This window comes from Mastigoproctus giganteus, chromosome 5 (genome assembly GCF_048544385.1).
Source record: "Mastigoproctus giganteus isolate SK-2022 chromosome 5, ASM4854438v1, whole genome shotgun sequence".
In the NCBI taxonomy this organism is placed as follows: domain Eukaryota; kingdom Metazoa; phylum Arthropoda; class Arachnida; order Uropygi; family Thelyphonidae; genus Mastigoproctus; species Mastigoproctus giganteus.
In genome coordinates this window covers 238,653,251-238,681,222 of record NC_143579.1, presented here as the reverse complement: position 1 = coordinate 238,681,222, position 27,972 = coordinate 238,653,251, and the positions used below count along the sequence as shown (strand labels likewise).

The 27,972-nt window shown below is 33.7% G+C and overlaps 1 protein-coding gene across 1 annotated transcript in view; it reads right to left on the bottom strand.

The window, feature by feature from the left end:
• The window catches only part of LOC150086314 (glucosidase 2 subunit beta-like), an 89,076-nt gene that overhangs the window by 2,065 nt on the left and 59,039 nt on the right, over nt 1-27,972 (bottom strand). The window contains exons 12-15 of the mRNA XM_090373831.1: nt 25,106-25,289; nt 14,686-14,755; nt 11,264-11,428; nt 2,114-2,213 (exon numbers count right to left, since the gene is read on the bottom strand). Of these exons, the coding sequence (XP_090229957.1) occupies nt 2,114-2,213; nt 11,264-11,428; nt 14,686-14,755; nt 25,106-25,289 (519 nt within the window). The remainder of the gene's footprint in view (nt 1-2,113; nt 2,214-11,263; nt 11,429-14,685; nt 14,756-25,105; nt 25,290-27,972) is intronic.

The following is a 27,972-nucleotide window of genomic DNA, read 5'->3' as shown; positions in this document are numbered from 1 at the left end:
CTTTTGTTGTGGAAGCTGATAGCCTAAATAAATTTAAGGCTGAACTGGACCGGCATTTGAAACGAATGGAGGGGTGAAATGGGAAGTGTTTTTTTTTTTTTTTTGGCTGATGCTGCATAAGCTTGCTTTCTTGCATTGCATCATATGCCTCTACTAATGCTAATGAAGTCACATTTAGAATGTCAAAAGCTGATGAATGCATAATGTAAAGTGTGCACGAATTGACAGTTTGTATATTTTTATAAGTTGCTGCTAACTGACCTCCATAATTATACTGTAGTACAGTAAACCACCGCTATTCGCAGTCGCTGATTTAATATAAAATGAAACCTAAAAAAATGTGAATTTTAAAGTGGCGTGAACATTTTCCGCCATAAAAAAACATGGGCGTGGCTAAAATTATCTTTCCCGGTCAAAACAGCGTTCAGTGGGTGGGGGGAGAGGGGTGACAAAATCGTGAGCCTGGATGTTTCTCGCTAATCCATGTTCAGTATGTGTTATGCGCTTGTCATGGAAGGTTTCGTCATTTGCTTTTAATTTATATGCTTATAAATTGAATAAATTTATCAATTTATATGCTTGCAAAAGTGATAAATCTACCATTTTGAAGTGTAAAACAGATTTTTTCGAGTGTGTTAACGGAAGAAAGTGACTTTATTGTGGACAAGTACTTTCTAACTAGTACAAAAATATGGATACGAATAACAAGGGAAATGTGAAAAGATCAAAGAAGGTGATGACATTAGCGAATAAAACTGAGTTATTAGACAAAATTTCTAATGGTGAAAGTGTCTCCTCAGTGGCAAAACATTATAAAATCAATGAGTCAACAGTACGATCAATCAAAAAATCATAAGAAAAAACCGCCGTAGTGTCCATGAAAACGCACTAATTGCTTCAAAAATTTGCTCTGTAACTTGTGATGTTAAATTAGAAAAAATGGAAAAAGCTTTAAATCTGTGGATAGAAGACCGAACTCAAAATAAAATTCCGTTAAGTTCACTCATCATTCGTGAAAAGGCAAAACTCCTTTATCAACACTTTAGCGAAACTGGTGATAGCACTGGCGGGATAAGGTTTTTAGCTAGCAAAGGCGTTGGTTTGAAAGATTTGTTTGAAATTTCTAATAAATATTATATTTAATATTAAATTGTTTATTTTCATTTCGATGCCATATGCTTGCATTTCACTATGTACATAGTCATATTATGAAGATACATATAATACATACATAGACAAAATTTTAGACTAGTTTTTCTTATATATTTCATACTTTGGAATGGAACCCTTTTATTACTATGGGAGTCGTAACTCAGTATTCGCAGCATTTCTCAGGAACGTAACCCCCGCGAATAGCGGAGGTTTACTGTACTATGAAGTTCACTGTGTTGTTTATAATCCAAAGTAGCACATCCTTGGTGGTGGTCCCATTGTCTGATTTACAATGTAACCCAGTGTTTTTTTTTTTTTTTTTTTTGGATCCTTGTGTGGTGATTATGTGGCTGATTTTTCCTTTTTCATGCATTTTACTGTAAATTGGATTCCCATAAACAAGTCTCATTTGAAAGTGTGGAATCATTATAGGAATCTTACAATTCTGAAATTCTATTTTTTAAGTATATGCAAATGAGGGGGCATAAATACAAAGCACCGATGCTTAATATATTCATTATCAATAACAGCATTAATAAAAAAAATAAGAGTAATGGTGCATTTGCCATTCAGTTTCATCCATGAATATTAGAAAACAGTTAAACTACACACACACACATACGTGAAATGAAATTTGCTTATTTTGCTCAATAGGCTATGATATATTAATTCTATTAAAAAAATTGGAAAGAAACTGGTTAAATTTTATTTTCTTATTTTCAGCTATAACACACTTCACTTATAATATTAAAAGTTAACCCCTGACACTCATGTTATATCAAGTTTTCACGGCATATAATATTAAACATATAATCATCAGATAAAGTAATAATTGTTTTAAATTAATTCAAGGATAAATATACAGAAAATCCTTGTTAACTCAATTGTAAAAATGTCCAGCAGAATTTATAATTAATATAACATTATTCTGTAAAAAAAAAAAAAAAGTCAATTTACTTACGATAACAGATCTAGATGGACCATTCCAGCAGACCATTCCTCCATCCATTTTCATTCTAGAATATTTATTATCATCTGGTCCACTCCAAGAACCCCAGCGCCTAAATACAAAATTTTCAATATTTCACTCTAGAAAATTTTCATCCAGTAATTTAATGTTCTATATCTAAACTAAAGAAAAAAAAACAAAACAAAAAACAACTTATATTTGTTTATATCTACAGCCAACAGGGAATATTAAAAATTAATTTGATAACTAGACTTACAGTGGATCACAACATACATCATTACCTTATTTATGATGGCCCCTGACTACAGTCCTTGTGCGAGAAAAGTTTTCAGTATAAATCTAACATTCGCATAGCCAACAGTGTCCACAAACTGCACAGGAAATTTGCCAGCTTTTACTTACAGCCAATCTTATAGCTTGATAGTTACACACTGCCACTCAGAATCTATCATTATTTCTATAACTTTTTTGATACAAAATCATGAAAATCTGATGATTTTTGTATCATATATGATGATTTCTCCTCAGTCTATAAAACTTTTTCAATTTCATAATTCTTCTGAGAAGGCTAAAATCAGCATGCTGAAATTTCCTTCTGCTTGCATGCTTATATATAAGTTCTGTATACTGCTCATGTCATGAGCTTGTAAAATTTTTCCTTTAGAAATTGCAAGCAGCTTTATTTTCTTCTTAGAAATGTTACCACCTTGTCGAAGTGGGGAGGCTTGAGTATCCTGATGACTCAGAGAGCTATGCTGGCAGTAGCTAGACTACCAGTAAGGCCACCCCTACTGGTCAAAGGGTAAGGATCAGACGAAGAGTAACATACTGGTCCTCCAGGTTGGGGGTTGTGCGGGAGGCTGGTTCCCTACCCATGTAAAAAAAAAATAAAAACTCAAAGCTCAAAGAGGAAAACCAGACGGACAAATGGATGCGACTCTGACTAGGAAAAGGAAACGAAAAGGAATAACGGACATTTTAAATATTGTAACATGGAACATAAGAGGAGGATTAGGATATAAAGAAGCCAAACTACTTAAACACTTAAAACAGAAGAAAGTAAATATAGCAATCATAACAGAAACAAAGAAAAAATTAAAAGGTACGAAAGATTATGATTCTTATACAATGATATACAGTGGAGTAGATAAAAAGGAAAGAGCCAGTGGAAAGGTAGCAATATTAATAGATCGGAAATGGAAAACCAAAATACAGAGCTACACATTTATATATAATAGAATAATAACAGTAAGATTTAAATTAGACAGAGGTTATTTATGTATAATTGGAATTTATGCTCCAGAAGATGGAAAAGAGGAAGAAACAGATAAATTTTATTTAGAGTTACAAAAAGAACTAGATAAGAATGTAAAAAAGGACCATGTAGTTATTTTGGGAGATTATAATGCTCGGGTAGGGATTAAGACAATAAAAAATATGGGATGTTATGGAGAAAGTAAATGGAAATGGATATAAATTAAGAGATTTTGCAACATTTAATAATTTAAAGGTAACAAATACATTTCTTTAGAAAATGTGATATACATAAATATATATGGTCAGCAAGAGGTACACAATTAATAATAGACTATGTAATAATAGTAAATCAAAAATTAGCAAAACAATGTCGAGTTACTAAGGTGTTTAGAGGATATGATATTAATTCAGATCATTTTTAGTGGCTTCAAAAATAGAGTTATGGGCTAAATGGAAGAAGAGAAAAGCTATTAAACAGAGGAAGGAGGAGTTAGGTTACAAAGTATATCTACTTCAAGAGGAAAGTATACAAAATTTATATGAAAAAAGGCTTAAAGACGAAATAAGTAAAACATCAGAGAGAGAGAGAGAGAATAAATAGAAGAAGAATGGAATAATATACGAAATATAATTCAAAAGATAGCAAAAGAGACACTAGGACAATTCAGGAAAAACTAAGAAGAGGGGGGTAAAGATATGGAATGAAGAAATAGCTAAAGCAGTACAAGATAAACAAGATAAATATCTTAAATATAAACAAAACAGAACAGGGGAGAATGAAGAAATATATAAACAAGAACATAATAAAACTAAAGATATAATAAGGAGGGCTAAAGCAGAGTCATGGGATAGATTTATAAGTACAATAGAACATGATGTTCACGCAAGACAAAATTTGGCATATAAAATGATGAAACACTCGAATCGCACAGAGAAAGACACTTCAAGAATAAATATAATAAAGGAAGAACAATGGAAAAAATATTATGAAGAATTGTGGAAAGACCCAACATATAAAATAAAAGAGATACAGTTAGACCCAGTTAGTGACATAGATCTGATAATGAAGGAAGAATTGGAAAAGGCAATGAAAGCTACAAAAAACAGGAAAGCAGTTGGAATGGATAGTATAAATGCAGAATTGGTCAAGTATGGAGGAAGTTGTTTAAAAGATAGGATACTAAATTTATTTAATAAAAATGTTGGGAACAATATAAAATACCAGAGGAATGGAAAATAGCAAAAATTATTTCAATATTTAAAAAAGGAAATAGAAATGATACAAAGAATTGTAGAGGGATTAGCATATTAAATACAGTATATAAAATGTATAGCAAAATAGAATAAAATTATCTCTGATGAAATATTAATAGAAGAACAGGCAGGATTCAGAAAAGGAAGATCATGTACAGATAATATATTTGTATTAAAACAAATAGAAAAACGAAAAGAGTTTAATTTAGAAACACATTTAGCATTTATAGATTATGAAAAAGCATTTGATCGAGTAAACAGACAAACTATGGGACATATTGAGTAATAAAGGATACCCAAAGCATCTTACAAAAATAATACAGAGTTTATATATCAAGGAACAAAAATAGTAATAGATACAGGTAATAAATTAACAGAAGAAAGTATAATAAATCAAGGAGTTAGACAGGGATGTAGCTTGTCACCAACATTGTTTAACGTATACAGTAGACTCAATTTTCTGGGATAGATGATAAAAAACAAATCCCGGATAATCAATTTCCCGGTTAATCCAAAAATACAGAAGTCCCCGACATACCTAAGAGATACGTTCCAGGACTTCTTACTTCGTCGAGTTTTACGTAACTTGGGAATGACTAGTAACATACTGCTACTATATTATTATTGACAAATCTGAATTCAGCGCGATATTTGTTAATGTTCATTATTTTAATTAGTTTAATTCTCTGATCCAAATTGATCACTTTCCTTTTCTAGGTAGATTTACTACACCATTATAATGGTCAAAATTAAATTTTCTGAAAAGAACTTCACAGGATTAAGGTGAAAACTCACTATTATCATCCTGCATGAGCCCACATTTTACTAAAGCACATTTCTGAAGGTCAACAAACAACAATGAAAACAATTTGCACTTTTCGTTTTATTGGTCGTTTCCATTAACGCAATCTATTATAAATGAGTAGTAAACTCAACCTTATCGCATATGCGATAATACAGATAGCTGGAATTCTGTGGGTTTTTATGTTATTATAGCGAAGTGTGTCCCCTTCACTGAAATCTTCAGTCATATAAAAAAAAAAAAAAAAACCATAAATAATTGTAAGAATCTTCTGTTTTTTTTTCTATTTCTTTGCTTGATACTCCGATCTCACTTGTGCAATTTGTGCATGCCGTGTTCGTCGTTATTGACTGCTTATTTATTTATTTTTTTTGTTTTAAATTTTACAATCCTAAAAATAAAAAAAAATAATTCAGTGAAAACAAATTTATGTAAATCGATAGCTCCGTAAGTCGGGGACTTACCGTATCGAAAAATGTTCAGCAACCTATGTAAAAATATGGCAATAGATAAAAAACTTACCACGTACTACTCGTGTGTCCAATATGATGCTTTCCTTTATTTTTTGCGATGTCGATTTTAAATCGAATAGCTTCCCTTTATTTTTTACAATGTCGCGTATGGTTTGGTCACCAAACAATATAATGGTTCCTCAGAGATTTAACGGATGCACTGTTTTCAAACTATTGAATAATTTCAAGTCTTTGTTTAACTAAAGCACAACTCTTTTGCGTTTACCCATCATTTTCGTGATTTCTAAACAAAAAATAAATAAATAAATATATATATTTACTATAAAAAAAATTTCGCCATCCCTGATATAACAAAAGAAAATTTGTCCTTTTGTGGTGTGACGGAACACAACAATCGACGCAACGCACTAAAACCAACTAAACATTTGGTCTTTTTTTCCTTTTTTCTTTTTTGTTTTGAGCGGTAAGTGCGACGACAGTGGGGGGTTGCAAGATAATAGGTAAGTAATCTCCCAATGATGACTTATAACGCTGGTTCTTGTTGCTTATTAACACCTTGCAAAATATCTGTTTATACTTATTCTAGTTATTACTTGAGTTTTATGATTTCTGGTTGATTTTTTTTTTTTTTTTTTTTTTTTTTAAATTTGAAGTCTTGAAGCGTCCCGGTTAATCTGATCCTGGTAAATCGAGTCTGCTGTATATCGAGGATATATGTAAATGGAAGAGGAAATTAATACAGGGATATATTTAAATACAAAGAATAGGATTAATACACTGTTATTTACATATGATCAAGTAATTATTCAAGATAGTGAAGATAATTTACAAAAAGCAGTATTTAAATTAAACCAAATAGCAGAAGAATATAAAGTTAAAATATCAACAATGAAAACTAGAACAATGGCTTTTAATGGGAAAAATATGGTGAGAACAAAAATAGTTATAGACAATAAAATATTAGAACAAGTAAAACATTTTAAATATCTAGGATGTGATATAACATATGATGTCGAAGAAGATATGAACCAGAAATTGGCAAAATTTCAAAATATATGTGAACAATAAAAAGAACTCTGGCTAAGAAAACAAGGAAAGAAACACAATTCAAATTTTACAAAGTAATGGCAACACTTCTTTATGGTTCTGAAACATAGATACCGAAACAAAGAGACATTAATAGAATACAGCTGCAGAAATGAAATTTTTAAGATATGTTAAAGGATGTACAAAATTAGATAAAATACCAAATATAAATATTAGAAAAGAATTAAAGATTTACTCAATTAATGAAAAAATTATAGAATACAGGAATACTTCACACAGCGTGGTTAATTTGTGCCAAAAAAAATACCACGCTATGAGAAACCGCGCCGATCTAGGTATTATTATTATGTAATGTGTTCCGACAATTTTATTATATGGGCAGAGTTGCGAAAAATATAAATTGATGCACACGAAGTTCTTGCAAAAAAAGAAACTAAAATGATAAAAAGGAAAAATACTAGTAAGTACAGTAGAAATGATTTTTATTGCAGTATGTACATACCAAAAGAATAATAAGTGAAGTATGTATAGTACTGTATTTTTATATTGAAAAATAACCGATCAGCTTAGTTTGCACAGTTTTTTATTCTTTTTATCTGCATACATCTCTTTATAACATCGAATGTCATTTTTCAACGCCTGCCTTACTTTCATACCTCGTTTGATATTTGGATCTAGAACACTCAGCGCCATTACATTTCTTCTTTCCATTCATATTTGCATATAAAGGTGTAACGTTTTTAAAAAATAATCATTAATAAAAATACACAGCGAAAAATATTTGTACAGCTTATGCACAATCAACGACCTCACAGCTCGGAATCTAGAGTGTTTACTTAATGTATGAATGCTAGCAGAGTCTGTATATAATGGGAGTTTCGACAACAGTCAGAATGACCTTGAATCCATAACGCATTGGCCTACGAGCTGGCATTATAATACATACATATCAAATGTATTGGTGCGTAACGCAGTTAATTTTTTTTTCAATGTGTAAACTGCGCTATAGCGAAACCCGTGCTGTTCGAAACCATGCTATGGGAGGTATTCCTGTATAGACAAAGATGGAAAGAACATGTAGAAAGAATGGAAGATAATAGATTTCCTAAATTAGCTTACACATGTAGAGCAAAAGGAAAAAGAGACAGAGGAAGACCGAAGAAAAGATGGGCAAACCTTTCTGAGATCAGAACAGGCGGATCGCCTAATCCGTGAAGGAAGACAAGACAAGACGTTTTTTGTTCCTTAAGTTATACATATTATATATGTTCTTTTGAAAAGTAATCTTTTCTCTTCATTCAAAATTACAAAACAGTTAAGTAAGTAGTTAAACAGTTAAGAGGAGCGATTCTATTTCTCACTCAAGTTTCTATTGTGACCATTATAATTTCAACTCACTAAATAAGAACAATATTTTTAACCATCTTATGAGAAATGTTGTTCTCTCTCGTGGGTGAGAGAGGAATCAAGGGACACAAATATAATATCTCCGGAAATAAACCTTTTTTTTTGCTGATGCTATAAAAGCTTGCTTTTTTGCATTATCTGCCACTACTACTACTAGTACTACTACTACTAATAATAATAATCACAGCAGCCTGCACCACAAGTTTCCTTCAAATTTCACTATTTTTAAACAAATGACATTGCTAAAAGGCACAAATCTTTCCTTTGCTTTTGGAAAGGGGAGGACAAAAATTTGACATTTACATATTTAAGCTAACCCAACCTTCTTTAAACAAAAAAAGGCTGCTGTAGCTGAGTGGTCAGGCACGCGGGTGCATAAGTATACACGCCTTGAGTGACCGGAGTTCAAGCCCATTACTGCTGAATACGGTACTGTTTCTAGTATTCTGTCTACCTTGTGAACTCCTCTGATCGTTTGGTCGTCCCGAAGTATAAACAGAAATTTAAACAAAAAACAAAAGTACATACATAGCACAGAACAAACTACTTTGTAACCAGTAACAACAATGATGCACATTGTTATTAACAACAATATTGTTAATACTATTTGCAAAAAAAATAAGAAATTAAAATATCAAAAGTAAATCTTCGTTATAAAAATCAAGTATGTAAACATAACTATCAAAACATATGAAGTCTGGATATATTTTTTTCGCATAATTATAATGGCATGTAACTGCTATGTGTTGACCAAACATGAGCAGAGCAACTTAACATTGCTTCTAAGTGTGTATCATTAAATATGGTAGGTCAATAATTGAAAAAAAAAAAAAAAAAAAAGTGACTGAGCAATAACACGAACGATTCAAAATTAAAAGAAAACAAACTTATCACAAAAATAGAAGACATATCTGATGAAAACCTCTAACTAAATTGGAAGAGTTGGCAACTATTTACCTACAACTGGCTCTAGCAAAACAGGAATTTTAAACACAAAAAGTAGTCAATGGCAGAAGATGATTCACATTGTGGAAGATTGTCAGATGCTTGCAATGCTGACATCATTTGCACATGACAAGAAGACCACATCACTGTGCATACAGTTCACATGGATAAACAGTAGCTATGATATTTCATCCTTACATAGTTGACAATCCATATTAAAGAAAGACACACATGCTTACAAGTTTATTAGGATTTGGAGGGTGTGCTATGCATGCATATACCTCCATAAACAAATTTTCACTTTTTAAAACTAATCCATAAATTGGGAATTTAGTAGGAATCATACCTAAAAGGTCACTTTAAATGATTACAGCAATAACTGTTTATTTCCAATGAAAATGCATAACGATTGGAAGAAAGAAAACTTTTATAACAGAAATCCAAAAGTAAATAAGAAGCGTTCATGTAATATGCACAGTGCAAATTTCATAAATTAATACCGTTTGCAGAAACATCCAATATACTTAATGTTTCCTTCTGAGAATATAAAACAGCTTGTCTATTCATTTTTTTTTCAATAATTTTTGCTATCATATAGTATAGCAAACAATCCTATTTTCAAGTTATGTAAAATCAGTGTAAAGTGGTGTAATCAAAAAGTCTGAGAACTTGCTTTGTATCTTGAAATTGTAGATTTGTGACTTGTCACAACATGTTTGGTGACAGCTACACAAAGGCATGAATCACCCATTTATCTGTAACCAATCTGAATTGGCACATGATAAATAGGCATTTTACATGTTTCAGTGCATTTTAAAATTAATTATTTTACTAGGCAGTAAATCAGCATCAAATTTCATTTCAAATTAGGGAAAGTGCAACAGAAACCCATAAAATGGTTTTTCGGAGAAGATTCTGTGCATTTATTTGAAGACTTCAGTGGTTTGCAAGTTCAGAGGGGCCACATGTCTCAAACGTGATTGACATGTTTCAATCAAACATGATTGACACTTGAATTTCATTCAAGAATTTCTGAGATTTTATCTTATCTTATATTAATGTTTTCTTAATTTTTTTTTTATCTTATAAAAAAACATTAAGAAAATATTATTATCTCAAAACTTGATACTACAACAATTTCGGCAGACAACTTGTGTAATCAAGACCTGCTAAAATTCATAAAAATCAGACAAATGCTAACTTACTGTGATTTCCTCTTGTAGAGGATCTGTGTCCTCATTTTGAAATTGATTTTAAATCAAATAAAAATAAAATATATATAATATTAAGAAATATTGTATTTTACAAATATAGATAGTTTAGAAAGTCAGGAATTCTCTTACCTGAGATTTTTTAAAATTTTTCAGGAATAACTGCATCCAGGTAATGTATAATTAGAATAGATGGAAACTTGAAAAAAATCTCAGGTAAGAGAATTCCCAACTTAAAAATTTCTAAAATATCCATAATATTTCTTAATATCCTATATATTTTATTTGTATTTGATTTAAAATCAAATTCAAAATGAGGACACAGATCCTCTATGAGACGAAATCACAATAAGTTAGCATTTGTCCAATTTTAAGAATATTAGTGGGTCTCGATTACACGAGTTGTCTGCCCAAATTGTCAAGAATTTCTTGTGAAGCATTCCATTACTGTGATCCCCTTTTATCCTCCATACTCACCTGCATTTTTTTCTCTCTTGAAACATAACAACTGAGGAAATTATTCAGATCACAACACAGGAACTATTAGCAATTCCAAGTGAAGCCTACCAGAAATGCTTACAGAAGTTGCTGAAGTGTTGGAATATGTGTACATACTACTTTGAAGTTGCAGATCCGAAGTCGGTCCTTCATTTCTCAAACGTTAGCTCAATCCTCAATTTTTGATTATACACTGTATGCTTTCTTTCATGCAATCTGAGCTTAATTAAAAAATCATATTACTTACCCTAAACTAATGTCAGATCCACCTGATTTTGGAATCTGTGCAGCTCTGTCAAAAGGACAAAACCTGTAAGTATACTCCCTATCTGAATAATCAAAACATTGCCCTTTCAGCACTGCAAACTCTTCCTCTGGGCCAAAATCACCTTCTACATTTTGCTGTACATCCCTACAAATAAAATTTGCACACAAATATCACAACTGTGCAAAAATTTAATACACATTTGAAAATCAGTATTAAATGACAGAATTACACAAGGCAGCAAAGCTTATTGAGCATCTGCTATAAAAAAAATAAATAAAATAATAATAATAAATAATAATAATCAAATAAAATGACTCCCTAGTTTTACATTTTATCTATTTTTTCCAAATATTTATTTAATCCTTCTTTAAATTTGCATAAGTTCATTAACGATTTAAGGCTGTGTTCTAACTTGTTCCAACAGCTGATCACTCTTTAACGAAAGACAAATTTTCATAATTGTATACACTGTATAAGTAAGAAATTAAAGTAGTATAGAAAACAACTGTGCTGTATGATTCATGTGTAGCAATATTCTGATGAATAACTGTAAAATAAACTGCTCAGAGGAGCACAGGCATCATTGAAGAACTGAAAGACAGCCTGCTACCCAATATTTAGTTTATTTTATATTAATATCAATTTTGTTATTTATTATAGTCATAAAATTTCACAAATTTTATCATAAATTCATAGGTAAAACTATTATAATGCAGCTGTTCTTCAATAAATTCATGAAGTGGTAAGTTTCCTATACTGCTTATCCTGCATTCAAATATGCCCTTCAACACCTGCAACAGAGTATACATTTTTTTTAAATTTGAATCATTGCTCCTTTACTTTGTGTCATCCATGACAGAAAATATGCTCTGATTAAGTCTGTTTAACCTTTTTAGTCAGATCTCCATGCAGACACCTAGTTTTTCCAAACAGAACTAGCTTTCCCCGTAAAAATACCTTTATGCATCACAATTAGTTTTGTTGACCTCCTTATCAAGTATGCTGATGTCTATCCTGAAATAAGACCTCCAGACCTGTATACATGAATTTGTCCTGCAAAATGATTACATAGCCAAGTGGTCAAGAACAAGAGTGCAGTAGCACTCACTCTTTGAGTGGACCAGGGCTTGAGCCAGCGACTGCTAAATATAATTAACGTTTGTATTGACGATTTATTGTAAACCCCATTGAAAAAAAAAAAGTTCTTGTTTATGCTCTGGCACGACCACCAGGTCGTGCCGAAGCATAAACAAGAACTTTTTTCCCCCCTTTTATCTCTACAGGCAAAATTCCTGTATACCACTGATAGTACTTCATGTGCTTCAGCATACTATAATATTTTTAAAAAAATCCCATGTCAGATTATAAACACCTACAAGTCCTTTTCATCTTCAATAGTGCACTAAGTGTGCTGTTGATAAATTGAGATTACTGTGACTCCCAATGCAGAACCTTGCACTTACCAGTATTAAAAGCATAATTGCTATTTTTAAACAAATATAATTTTTCTTAAGGCAGTGTATGCCTTAGTCTTGCTGGAGTAACATATACTATTTTTGTTGTGACAAATTTTGACACGAAACTTGTGAACGAAATGATTAACAAGTATACCACAGAAAGGGATATAATCATTGAAGGAGCAGTAATTGAAAAGGCGGATTCATATACTTATCTGGGAAAAGTCATTAGCTGTAATAATGATAAATGGTTGGAAGTCAAGAGAAGAACAAATTTTGGATGGATAGATTTCAGGAAATATAACCATATACTGAGGAGCAACATCTCAATTTGTCTAAAATAATGAACCAATGTATACTCCCCACCATGACTTATGAAAGTCAAACTGGGGCACTCACCAAAAGAATGGAAGAGAAGCTGAAAATTACACAGCAAAGAATGGAATGAATGATATTAGGAATTAGACTGTTAGATAAGAAAAGAAACTCATGGATTAGGCAGCAAACACAAAAGGACATTCTTATCAAAACTAAAGAACTGAAATGGTCTTCAGCAGGACACATAGCTAGAAGACATGACAGATGACTAAGAAAATAACAGAATGGTATCCAAGAGAAGTCAAAAGAAAACCTGTAAGAGAACAATGGAGATGGACCGACGAAATTTACAAGTTTGTGGGTAGTAAATGGATGGCCATTGCACAAAACAGAAGGAACTGGAAAGTTGCTGGAGAGGCCTTTATCCTGAAGTGGATTGAAAATGGCTGATGATGATGATGATGATTCAGAAACCCACCCACAAAAGGATCAATATACTTGCTGGGCTGGAACCTTAAGTTTTTACTCAATAAAATTGTTAGTCTGCCACATCTTGCACCATCACAAACTGAACCTTGAAATTAACTGCCTTACACAGTTATTATGCAGAACATCACTGTTCTTCATCAAAACATCCAAATTGCACAATTCTACATTAGAGAGCAAGTCATCCACCAAGTTTTAAAACCTTTTATTGCCAAGAAATAATTCAAAATTGTATTGTTCACTTTTTGGTGGCACCCTACATTATGAACAACTGAGAATAATCCTTTTTTTTTTTGAAAATTTATATTTTAAAATTTTGTTTAAAATAGCTCTTGGGACATGCACATTTGTCCCTGTTTGAACTCATCTTCCTACTTTCAGCGCGACATAATTTGTTGCTATAGGAAAGAAGAATGCACTGCTAAGGCTCATACTGTTAAGAATAGTGGAGAACAGAACCTGTGTAAACAAAATTCCCATATCCATCAGTACTGGTGCTTGAATTGTCTGCATAAACTGGCACACATTAACAATTCAAGCTGCTTATAAAGCACATGACGATAGTGTGCTGCCTGAATTGGACAGAAAGATCCTGCTAATATTAAATTCATATTTTTAATGATTGCATATACCAAGTTTAATGAAAACATGTTATTTTATTTGTTTATGGACAAACTTCTTCATTAACAAAACAACAATGCAGATTAAAAAGAAATACAATAAACAAGGAATACTAAAATTGACAATGATGTCACTCTGACAAATAACTAATAATTTTTTATTTACATTTAATAGGGCTTTTTTTTTACATTTAATGGCACCTTAGCACTTCTTGCATGTAAACACCTGTTGCACGGTTAAACGCTTTTCTATTGTAAAAAACAACCATGAAAAACCAGAAATCCTGTGGGAAGGGGGGAATGGATGATAGAAGGTAATTGCTCACACATGTTAAGATCACTTCTATACTTTAGTCAACAATGGCTCTTATCTTTTCACATGCCATTTATAGAGGTGTAGTGATTTTACAGACATCTGGTAATTCTTTGCACACATTATTTCCAAGTAATAAAAAGCTTACTAGCCAGAAAAACTTGCTAAGTTGGATAACAAATTGGGAATTAACTTTCAAAACCTTACCTAATTTCGTTTTGAATGTGCTGAAATTTTCTTGAGACCTCAGAGAAATCATCTCTTGCTATTTTTGCTTCTGCAAAAAAAAAAAAAAAAAAAAGCTTAATTTTTATCTAAAACAAAAAGCAGAATATTTCAAATGCTGCAGCTGCCTATTCCACTTTTCATATTCACTTATTTCTAATTATTTGTTGTTTCATTTTATGTCTCAATTTACTTCTAGAATATAGACATATATAACAAAACATTTAATTGAGAATAATCAATCAAGGAGAGTTATTTTAAAAACTGAAAAAACTAATTTTTGCATAGTTATAAACTTTATACAGCTTCTGATACTATCCATAGGAATGCCTTTTGTATAAAGTGAAAAAATGTGCCATTAGTGAGAAGGTGCTACAGTGATTTGACTACACGATCAAAGTTGTTTAAATGATAAGGTACAAAAGGTGGTAATAATTTGCTAATAAATTGCCTCATTCGAGATCTTGAATGAGGTTGCATAGTGCTCAACACTAAGTCATTACTATTCCTGATATTTTTTAATGACACTGATGAAGGTATTACAGACTTGATGTCAACATTTTTTGATGATACAAAGGTTGGGAGGGTATTAAGCAGTTAAAGTAAAATATCAGAAAACGAAAGTTCTACATTTGGGGTAATTGTAATCCTAGATGATAGCAATTCAACATGTTTTCACAAACAGCGTAGAGGGGCTGCTAGGAATACATCGAATTTTATCTGTGATACATCAAGAATTTTATCTGTGATACATCAAGAATTTTATCTGTGATAATCAAGAATTTTGCTGATACATCATTAAAGAATTGATGTAGCAATATAAAGATACCAAGTTTAACCAAGGCATTTAAGATTTTGAAAGACTTTTTTTAGTCGAATAATAGAGAAACTACCTAACTACAAAAACAAAAGGATACCTTTTTTATTTATGGGTAGCATAACTTAGACTAGAAATGTTGGTAAGATGTTCTGAGAGTGGTAACGCTCAAATGAGTGGGAAGATAATGCTAGGCAAACATGTCTAAATAAATTCAAGGGGTGTGCAATAATAAACTACAGAAGAATACTTAGTTTATAACTATGATCACAGTAATGTCAATAAAATGGGCAAATTCGAACTCCTGGTTAGGCCAACTAATGCCGACATAATAGGGCTAACAGTAATCTGGTGCCACATAGAAACTGGAGATGATGTATAATATGTATAATGTATTTAGTATTTAGGAAAGATAGGAGTGGAGGGATCATGCTTCTTATCAAAAGACGTCTCAGTGAAAAAATAGCTTTTGCTGAGACAGAAGTTACATCTGCCAGCTGTGTGGTGTGAGTTAGTTGGAAGCAAAGGTATAATGATAGTGGGAGTAATCTACAGACTATGAAGATTATGACAAGGGTGCAGATGGAATGAACAAGCAAATGTGAATGTCTTATTATGGGTGACTTCAACCTGCCCCTAATTGTTCGAAGTGGGAGTTATTACAATGGGGAACAAAATTTTTAAATAGCCTACATTTATTATTTGTACCAGCATGTTAGAGAAAATACTAGAGAATATTCTTAACCTCATCATTACACAGAAATCAGATGAAATCACAGGGCTTAAAGAATAGGAACCATTGGCATGTAGCAACCACACAGTTATTGGTTGGGTTAAAAGATGACGAAGATGGCAAATACTTCGGAATCATGGAATACCTTTAAAGCAATAATCTAGAGAAGCATGAATGCATAAATACCACAAAGAAAATACAGCATGAGGAGGATGATGAGATGGATGAATATAAGGCTGGCCAGTCTAATACAGCAGAAAAAGATAGTTTGGGTAAGTTACAAAGCAATGAAAAGTACCAAAGCCTACAACAGCTACAAGTTCATCTGTAATAATACTGCAGATAAGGCTAGAGCCACAGATTGAGTATAAGAAAGTACCGTGTGTGTGTGTGTGTGTGTGTGTGTGAGAGAGAGAGAGAGAGAGAGAGAGAGTTTTTCATATAAGTGAATACAAAGAAGAAAACAAATCAGATCAGACCCTTGTGTATTGAGTGTAGAAAAGTCAGATAACCCAACCGATGTTGCTGATGAAAACCCATTCATACTGAGGAGAGGATGTGTGACTGAGGCTGACCCATATGAAATATAATGATTTTGAAATTACAGATGACTGTTTATTAGGAAACTTTCAAGCCTAAAGAAAATTAAAGCTCCTGAAGTTGATGGCATATATCCAATAATTTTGAGGGGGGGGGGGCAGAGAGTGTACTGAATCAGTGAGGATAATTATGAGGATATCACTTCACAAAGAAGACATTCTTTTTGATCAGAGAAGTGCTGACATATCGTCCACCTTTACACAACAGTGGTTCTAAGAATGAAGTTGGTAACTATAGACTGTTTTTTTTTTTTTTTTTTGATTTGGTAGTTGTTGGCGCATCGGCTTCTGTGGCCATATTGCACCTCCCAAGGTTTTTTGCAGTACTTTGATCCAAGCCCGAGGCGGGAATCGAACCCGCGACCTTTGGGTTGCCGGGCAGGTACTTTACCCACTCGGCTAGCCCGGTCGGCAACTATAGACTGATTAGTCTGACTTCAGTGGTAGGGAAAAATCTCAGTGGCAATAATTAAGAGTACAATCCAAGAATATTTAGATAGAACTGGTATTCTGAAGTGCACACATGGTTTTGTTAAGGGAAAATCAAATCACGTTTAACTAAGCTAGTAAGCTATTTTGACACTGTTTGCCTCATGCACTGGATATAGGGAACAATCTTGACATTTTATTTTGGATTTTAGCAAGGCATTTGACTCAGTCCCTCCTGAGATTATACTTATACAGTATCCTCTGTATAAGTATATCTGGAACATATCGGGATTAATGGAAATATTCTAAGATGAATTGCAGGATGGCAGCTATTTGGTTTTTTTTTAGGAGCATTAGCAAATAAGGCCATATTGCTCCTAGGATATGCGGTGGTCATTCTCTGACCTTTCCGCATCCTCCGTATTCGGTGGTCATGGACTCAAACCCCGGTCTAATTAAGAAGCGTGTGCTACACACTGCTGCTCCTGCCCACCTGGCTACGGAGGTGCCAGGATGGCAGCAAGACAGGTTGTGATTAAGAGATATTTTCCAGATTGGTATACCATCACAGAAGTTGTCACCCAGGGATCTGTTCTTAGGCCATTGTTGTTTCTGATTTTCATGAACGATATCAACGAAGGTATAAAGGGTGTGATGTCAAAACTTGCAGACAATATAAAGTTTGAGAGAGTCATTAATGATCAGTGTCAAGCAGCACTCCAGAATGGCTTGAACAGCCTTCAAATGATGGTCAGAAAAGCGGCAGCCATTTTTTTGCTATTCCCCAAGTGTAAGACCTTGCATTTTGCTCTTAACACAGCAAAATGCAAGGTCTTACACTTGGGGAATAGCAACCTCAAAGTAACTTTATACATTCGCTCGAGTTGAATTAAAAATAGCAGAGGAAGGAAGGATCTGGGAGTTACAATATGGGCAAATTTGAGTTTTCTGAGCAGTGTAAACAGGTGGCCACAAAATCCCATAGTATCCTATCAATGATTTATTGAACAATATACTGTAGAAATAGGGATGTCATAATCCCATTGTATAATGCAATTGCAAGGCTGCATTTAGAATACTGTGTCCAAGTAGGGAGAACTCATTTGAAAAAAAAAAAACACTAAGCTTCTTTTCTTATCTCGCCATTTGGGCAACACATATGGCGATATCAGAAAAGCTGGGTCAAATTTTCATTAATCTGAATAGGTTTATGAAAATTTAAACCATCATTTTTAGATACTTCTCCCAATTTTTCTTTCCCTTCTATAAAAGAAATATTATTTATCCAATTAATTTCAGATACAATTAATTTTTGGTGCTCGATAACTAAGTAGAAGATACTCATTTGCTGAGTAATTAGCATTAGCCTCATGACGCAAGAAAGCAAGCTTATATAACATCAGCCAAAAAAAAAAAAAAACACCACACACACCCTTCTCATTTACTCTCACTCCAAATGTTTGTCTAGTTCTGCCTTGAATCTGTTTAAGCTACCAACTTCTACAACGACACATGGAAGGTTGTTCCAGCAATCAACCACACGCTGGCTAAAGGCAAACTTCCACACATATATTCTACAACTGTCTTTCCTCAATTTGAATTTATGCCCTCTCAGGTGATTATTCTGAGCAGGAGGAAGAATCCCATCAGCATTGAGCATGTTCACACCATCCAAGGCTTTATACACCTCAATCAGATCACCTTGCAAGTGCCTAGTCTCCAGACACTGTAATTTGCCAAACTTAAGTCTTTCTTCATAAAAGCAACCCTTTGTTCCATTCACTAACCTTGTTGCCCTTCTCTATACTCATTCCAACAGCTCTACATCCTTCTTAAACTGAGGCCTCCAGACCTGTACACAGTACTCAAGGTGTGGTGTGGCCTAACCATTGCCTTATACAAAGGGATAATCAACTCCTTATCCCTGCTAGAAAAATTCCTGTATATCATTGACAAGGCACCATGAGCTACTCTTGCAGACAGTCTGCACTGCTTAGAAAACTTCATATCTTCATTGGAAAAGGATGCAAAGAAAAACAGCAAAGAGTTCTTTACCTATGTAAACTCTAGAACGAAAGGGATGAATGAGATTGGTCCATTGGATATTGATGGTCAACTGTTGATGATCCTGCTCAGGTGGCTAACAAACTAAATCAGTCCTTCTTCAACCAGGCCTCTGAGGTTGGGTATATTCATACTGTAGTTTTTAGTGTTTTGCACCAACCTTGCGTAGAAATAAAAATAAAAACACCAAGGAAACTGAACTTTTGATAACTGTGTTTAAAAGCGATAAAAATCGTAGCTTTCAAAGGCTCCAGCCTTCTTCTTCAGCGGTGTTTTCTTGTTCTGCAGTACATCTTTAAATATCAGTAGGTTAATGGTACTCCTCACGTGTTTTCATTCACACGTGTTCCGTTCTCTTGTGTTGTGGAACCGGAAGTGGCTCGAGCGGAAGTCATACGGAACCGTTCATCCCTTCTGAGGATAGTGGTCTCAACGAAGGTTGAGACCACTATCCTCAGAACACAGTTATCAAAAGTTCAGTTTCCTTGGTGTTTTTATTTTTATTTCTACGCAAGGTTGGTGCAAAACACTAAAAACTACAGTATAAACTAAATCAGTATTTTGCATCTACATTCACACATGAGGAGTTATTCAGGGAGGGGAATGCCAGAGGTGAGTTAAACTCTGGCAGTGAGCTAGATGATTTTGTAATAACTGAGAGGAAAGTGGAGGAGAAATTGTCAAAGATAAACATAAAAAAGGCACCCGGGGTGAATGGGATCTATCCAGTTATATTAAAGGAGGCAGCAAAGGAAGTAAGCAAACCCTTAGCCATAATTATGAGAGCTTCTTTGGACTCAGGGCAGGTACCCATTGACTGGAGATGGCAAATGTATCCCTAATTCACAAAGGGGGATCAAAGGGTGACACAAGTAATTATAGACCTGTTAGTTTAACTTCTGTTCCAGGAAAATTAATGGAGGCACTGATTAAAGAAGCACTGCAGGATCATCTAGACAAGACTTCAGTTATAGCTTGGACACAGCATGGTTTTGTTAAGGGAAATACTTGCCTGACCAATTTGATTGGATACCATGATGTTGTTACAAAGGAACTGGATGCAGGGAATAACTTTGATATCATATATTTGGATCTTAGGAAGGCTTTTCAATTCCGTTGCACATGGAAGACTGCTCTGCATCTTTCTTAAGGCATTGGAGGCAAATTGCTGCTATGGATAAAGGGATGGTTGAGTGGGAGAAGACAGAGTGGTAATCAATGGACACTGCTCTTTGTGGACTAATGTTATTAGAGGAATCCCTCAGGGATCAATTTTGGGTCCATTGTTGTTTTCTGTATTTATAAATGATATTGATGATGGTATATCACGCTTAATGTCCAAGTTTGCAGACGATACAAAGGTTTGCAGGATTGTTAAGGACACTAATGACAGGACACTGCTGCAACAGGATCTAGAAAAGTTGAGCAGATGGGCTGAGAAGTGGCAAATGAAGTTTAACATTGACAAATGTAAAGCTTCCAATACTACATATGGGAAGCTTTAACCCCAGAGTAACATATCAACTCTGTGGTACTACACTGACAGTGGTAGAGAATGAAAAGGACCTGGGGGTAATTGTGCAGGCAGATATGAAGTTTTCTGAGCAGTGCAGACAGTCTGCAAGAGTAGCTCGTGGTGTCTTATCAATGATATACAGGAATTTTTCTAGCAGGGATAAGGAGGTGATTATCCCTTTGTATAAGGCAGTGGTCAGGCCACACCTTGAGTACTGTATACAGGTCTGGAGGCCTCATTTTAAGAAGGATGTAGAGCTGTTGGAACGAGTACAGAGAAGGGTAACAGGACTAGTGAATGGAACAAAGGGTTGCTCTTACAAAGAAAGGCTTAAGTTTTGCAAATTACAGTGTCTGAAAACTAGGCACCTGTGAGGTGATCTGATTGAGGTGTATAAAGCCTTGAATGGTTTGAGCATGCTCAATGCTGATGGGATTCTTCCTCTTGCTCAGAATAATCACCTGAGAAAGCATAAATTCAAACTGAGGAAAGACAGTTGTAGGATAGGTGTGCAGAAGTTTGCCTTTAGCCAGCGTGTAGTTGGTTGGTGGAACACACTTCCATCCTTTGTTGTGGAAGTTGATAGCCTAAATAAATTTAAGGATGAGCTAGTCAGGTATTTGGAATGAATGGAAGGGTGAAATGAGAGGTTTTTTTTTTTTTTTTTCTTTTGGCTGATGCTGCATAAGCTTGCTTTCTTGCATCATATGCCTCTACTAATGCTAATGCTATCTGCCTGCACAATTACCCCAGGTCCTTTTCACTCTCTACCACTGTCTGTGTAGTACCACATAGTTGATACGTTACTGTGGGGTTACTGCTTCCCATATGCAGTACTTTACATTTGTCAATGTTAAACTTCAGTTGCCACAGTTAACATGATCTGATTTACTTGAAAGAGACTTAGTACAAAGATGATGTTGTCTTGATAAGTTTCAAAAGTCTTGAAACATGGGAAAAATACCTCAATATTCAAGACTTAATAATATCCAATTGGAACACCTACTCATTGTCCAGACAGTTAAAAGGTAACTTAACCACATTATGAATATATCTGCCACTTCTAAGATGGCCATTTTGGTGCAGTGTTAGACATCTGTATGATGCATACAAAATGAAAAGTGACCTAGAAGCAATCACATTAAAAACTGATCCAAACTCTAAGTATAAATCAAAATTGAACTGCCAATTTAGATGAAAGTTTAGGCATGAGGGATTACATAAAAACTAAAATTTATATTAAGACAAAAATCAGATGTGAGAACATGGATAGTAAGAATGCTTCCCAGCCATTTTAGTAATAATCTAATAGCTTTGGAGATGGAATTAACAAGCAAAAAAAAAGCTGAAATAAAGAGTATAAAGTGTATTACCCTAATATTCTAGTGTATTACTGTAGTATCCCATCTCTACTAGTAAGAGGTGAAGTAACAAAGTAAAATGCTAATTATTACATTGAGGATGATATACTTACAGCTGCAAACTTCTAACTTTTGAAAAGATAGAGATTAGATATTTCTAGGCAGGAGGAAAACAGGAAACCTTTTGGACAAAACAGTGAAAAAAAACTGAAGCACAGCCAAGCAATTAAGCAAGAGTATAAAAGTGTGTGCATGCACGCACACGCACTTTGAGTGACCATAGTTAAAATCTGTGTGATTACTAAATGTGGTATAATATTCTTGTATTTTCTCTGTCTTGCAAACTCCTTTCACTTTATGTGGTCATCCCAGAGTATTAATCACTTGGAATTCTTTGACATGCTCTCTTTGAAACATGACATTCTCCAATTCAACTTTTCTAACAGTGAGGTAATTTTCCTTGGTGATTTCAATGTTCACAACTTCAGCTGGCTTCCATTTTCTAGTTACATGAGCCCAGCTGGTCGAGATGCTGAGGCCTTTGCCATTACTAATGACCTCTCACCAACCATTAATTTACCTACAAGAATACCAGACAATCTTGACCATGCAGCACACACGCTTTATCTTTCCCTCACAAACAACCCTTTTAAGTACAGTTGAGGTGAGTGGTCCTCTAGGCACCTCAGATCACAACTTGGTTATGGTCTCCTCTCCAACGGAGCCTTTCTCTTGTGGCTACTCTCAACCTCCTGTTGTTTGGCATTACAAAAATTACAAAAATGCAAAATGGGATGATATGCAAGATTTCTTTTTCTTGGTCAAATTACTGTTTAAAATCTTCTGATGTCAGCATTTGCTCAGATCATGTCTGTGAAAATCTTGTTGGGATGAAATCCTTTATTCCACACTCCACATTAAAATCTCGTCCTTTATCTAAACCTTGGTTTTCCAATAAATATGCTAAAGCTGTTCAAGATATGAATGTTGTGATATACAACAGACTTGAATAAATCTCCAGATTCATTTTCTGCCTACACCAATGCTCTTTGGTGTAGTTTTTTTATCTCTCTTGGGTGATGGTAGATGGCTCTCTGTCTTCTAAATTCTCCACTAATGCTGGCATTCCCAAAGGTTCAGTTCTTTCTCCCACTCTTTTCCTCTTTTATATTAATGACCTTCTTATATTGACCAGTAATCCTATCCATAGTTTTGCTGATGATAACACATTGCATTCCACCTTCCAGTTTGAAAAATTTGCCCTGCACAAACAGCTTCAACTTCTCAAATATCCACTACAAATTCCTTAAATGCTGATCTCCAGGTAATTCTCCAATGGGGCAAAGATAACTTAGTTAATTTCAATCCTTCTAAAACTCAGTCCTGTCTTATTTCTCACAAAAAGGATTCCTCTGCTCCTGTGCTTATCTTCAATGACACTAATTTCTAGACAAGATCATACATCTCTATTGGGCATTACCCTGACTTTTAATCTCTCTTGGCATGGTACATTAAAAATATTGCTTCATCTGCATTTAAAAAACTGGGTTTTCTCTTTTGCTTTCCGTGTTACTATTCTTTGAAACAGCTGTTCACTCTGTACAAATCTGCCCTACCGTCAAATATTGTTCCCACATCTCTCTCAGGTGGCTCCTAGAGTCCATTCAAAAGAGGGCTGTTAGGCTAATTAATGACTCTTCTCTAACAGTCTCTCTCTCCACTCTGTCTCATTATCATTTTGTTTCTGCTTCATACCTTTTCCATAGATACTTGCATGAGCACTGTTCTTCTGAATTGGCTTCTATAATTCTCCCTCTCTCTTCAAAAGCAGTCCAAACATATACCACAACTAGTCAAAATCCTTTCACCAACTTCAAACTCACAAAACCAACTTTTTTCTTCCTCATTTATTTAATCAACTTCTGTTTTCTGGAACAACCTTCCTGCACATGTTACAACTCCAAATATTTAATACACTCATAGCAGAAGCTGTGGCTTTGAATTAATTTGATAAATTAAAGACTTAATTTATCAAATTAAAGTTTGATAAATTAAGTTTCGCTGCCAGCTGACTTTCTATTGAAAATTCTGAGACCAAAGTGCATTTCCTCTGGCATTTAAAGTGCTGGTTCCAAACAGAATTCATAATGTTTAAATAATAATGTTTAGAATTCATAATGAATAAGCTAATGTTTAAAAACATTCTATACTGTAAAGAATCCTGTGTTTGTAATTTAATATAAAATGTGCATTTTTTTCGGTAAAATTCTAGTGCAGTGTAGACTTTAAAAAAACCACCAGCTGTTTTAGAAAATTCTCCTGTTTTTTGTGAAGAAAAATAAATTTTTCTTCCCAAATAGATAGACTATGTATAAAATTTATTTTTACAGAAAAGACAATGCAGAAATGCTGTTTTAAATCCAATTTGGTAGTCTAAATAAAATCATAACAAAATAATATTCAATAATAAACGTACCAAGGTGGTAGATGACTTTCATCAACCGGTGAAATACCACCACTTTGCTTATTGGAGGCTTGAAGTGGTGAAACCCATGTTTAGTCTCTAGAGCAAAGTTTCCGGCATCCCCCTCCCCCCATACTTCTCTTTCAACCCATGCACGGTACTAAGTACTATAGGTTTTGATACCTTTCGTGTTTGGGGTTTTCATAAAAAAAAAAAAAAAAAAAAAAAAAAAATACATATTTCACTTATTCAAAAAAAAAACAAAAAAAACTCTGCTCTTTGACAGATCGCACAAAGGGTTTCCACACATTGCAATTTATTAATATTTACTACTACTCAGATTAAATGGTCAACTTTGTGTGGCTTTTCAATCATTCTGTACTATTGCGAAAAAAATGTTAGCATGCTTATAAACACACCGTCTACTATCCTTTGGACTTCTTCACTATACTGAGGTTCCTCCTTGGTGCTATCAGCAGTTGCACTAGCCTCACCACCTTCAGCCTCATCTTTCGGGATATCTGGAGAAAGCAGGCGCTCATCCTCCTCTTCATCTTCATCATATTCATCTAAGCCTTCTGAAATATCAGCTGTATCACCTACCTGCACATAATTAAATACTAATGCAGTAAATTGCAGTACATATTTTAATGGATAATAATAACATACTGCTAAAGAAATGCAAATTTAGAATAAATTACTAATATTCTAAATTTGAATTGCTTTAGCAGTATGTTATTATTATCCATTATTATTGTTATTATACACTATTATTAACTTAATTACTAAAATTACACAATTACTTAATTACAAAAATTAACTTAATTACTAAAACTCTAATTAGTAAAAATTAACTTTAATAACTTTAATCAGTATTATATGCTACCTGAACCGACTTAAAATATGTACAACTAAATTAAATAGTCCCATAAAGAATGTTAAACTACAGTAACCTCATATCTATATTACTAATATTTATGCTTTTTTATCTCATTTAGTCGTATATTCCTATCATTTCTATATATGCTCTTTCTATTAAATATCGTTGAAAATATATATCTACCTTTGAAAAACAAAATTTAACTGTTTGTATATTTTAAACTAAACAGAGTTATGAAATTTCAAATATTACATAAGAATTTGTATTTATTTTAATGAAAATTGCTTAGAATATATAAAATGATGACCTAGCAACTGTACACCTACACATTTAGACTATACTAATAAATTTGAGAGTTACCTCAATATCCAAATAGGATATTGAGGTAACTCTCAAATAGATCTTCTTTTCCAACTTCTGGGATAAAATGAATTAGAATAAATCAAAATTTACATTTAATTTTAAACCTCCGAGTATAAGCAATGTGCTCATACTTCCCGTATGTGAACCCTCCGCCATCAAAAATAAGCCATCAACAGCCCCAGACATTAGATAACCCACGCACTCAAGAAGACTGAACACAATTTGTAAAAATTAAAATCAAAACTCCGTATAACATCGTGTCATATCTTATAAATCTAAACTCCTTCGAAGCGACCAAACTTTGTCACTGAGACGTTTTCACCAGAAGGATGGTAAAACTGACATATATTTTCTTCCCTATATTTATAGGGAGGAAAATATGATATGTCAGAATTGTGGTTTTCAGCAAATAAGAAAATCGCAAATTTGTGATTTTCTTATTTCTTGAAAACCACAATTGTACTTTACTTCAGACATTTTAAAAGCTATATATAGAATTTAACCTCATTAGAAGAATTCGAAAATTGTAGATCTCTTAAAGTACCATTTATAACTAACACAATATAATAGCGTAGCTTAATTTAATTTATTATGTTATGTAGCTTAATTTAATTTATTAACATAATAAATTAAATTAAGCTACGCTATTATATTGCCTCATTAGAAGATGAATGGCAAGGGGAAAAGGAATTTGTGTTTTAGGACAGGTGTTCATGACATGCTGTAAGGATATTTTGATAGCAATTAAAATAGCACTTTTGCCTTAATAATGGTTTTATTTAAACCACATATATTAACTCAATACAAGTGGTTTCAATAGACAATAATAAGTTTTGACTAAACTGGAAAAAAAATATGGTTTTATTAACTCAACTAGAGGCTGACTGTTCTCAGTAGTGGTTAAAATAAGAGTGATTTACAATTCTACCAGAAGGTATATGTAGCCCAATTTTACATAATATTAAAACCAATGCCTTCTAGCTCATTTTATTACCACTACTTTTTTTTTTTTTCAAGTGCTGATTATTTTCAGTGTATTAAGGGAAAAAAAGAATATTTTTAATATAAATATAAATACAAATTTATATTAATAGAAGCACATTTCAACTTAATTCCTTCATCTTCTGATGTTATTGGTTGGGGAGGGGACTGACATATCAACTACTTTAATCATAGTATCAGTTCAAGTGGTGTGTATTGTGTGATGTACATGCACACTTGAACAAACAGAATACAATACAAAAATTACAGCAATTACACAATATCTACATGTATAATACATTTGCATTTTGTGCAGGCTGAAAAAATAAACACACACAATGCTGTCAGGAAGACACTCCCACAATTTAAACATTTTTGGTATCCCTCCATCCCTGAAAAAAAAATAAATAAACAATAATAATAAGAGATCTACAAATACCCGGGGATGATGCAGGTTCAGCAGTTAGAGCACAAGGAAATCAAAGCCTGCCAGACCAAAAAATACCATCAAATTCACAAGCCTGCTCAAAGCAAAGCTGAATGGAGGGAACACAGTTAAAGCCATAACCACCTATGCAGTCCCAGTGCTACCATACTTCTTCAGGATCATAGACAGGACTAATGCCGAGCTAGAGGATATACTGACAAGGAAAATGACAACCAGGAGCTGCCAATACCACCCGAAGTTAGCCATGGAGAGACTGCCCATAGCTTGGAAAGAAGGAGAGAAGGGGTTTGATAGACCTCATCGAGCAACAGAAGAACGCAATAGCCAACCTAAAGGATTACTTCCAGAAAAACATGCCACTCTACCAGACCACAAGGATGATAGACAAGCAACATACCCCACTCAACCTGAGCGAAGAGACTCTCCCACCCAGATGGAACAAATGAAGATAGAAAGGTAGGCAAAGAAGACACTCCATGGCCAACATTACTATGACCTTGATCAAGGCCACACACATAGATAAAATGGCTTCCAAAGCATGGCTCACAAGCAAGATGCTGTTCCCCCGAGACTGAAGGATTCATACTTACCATCTAAGACCAGGTAATCAACAC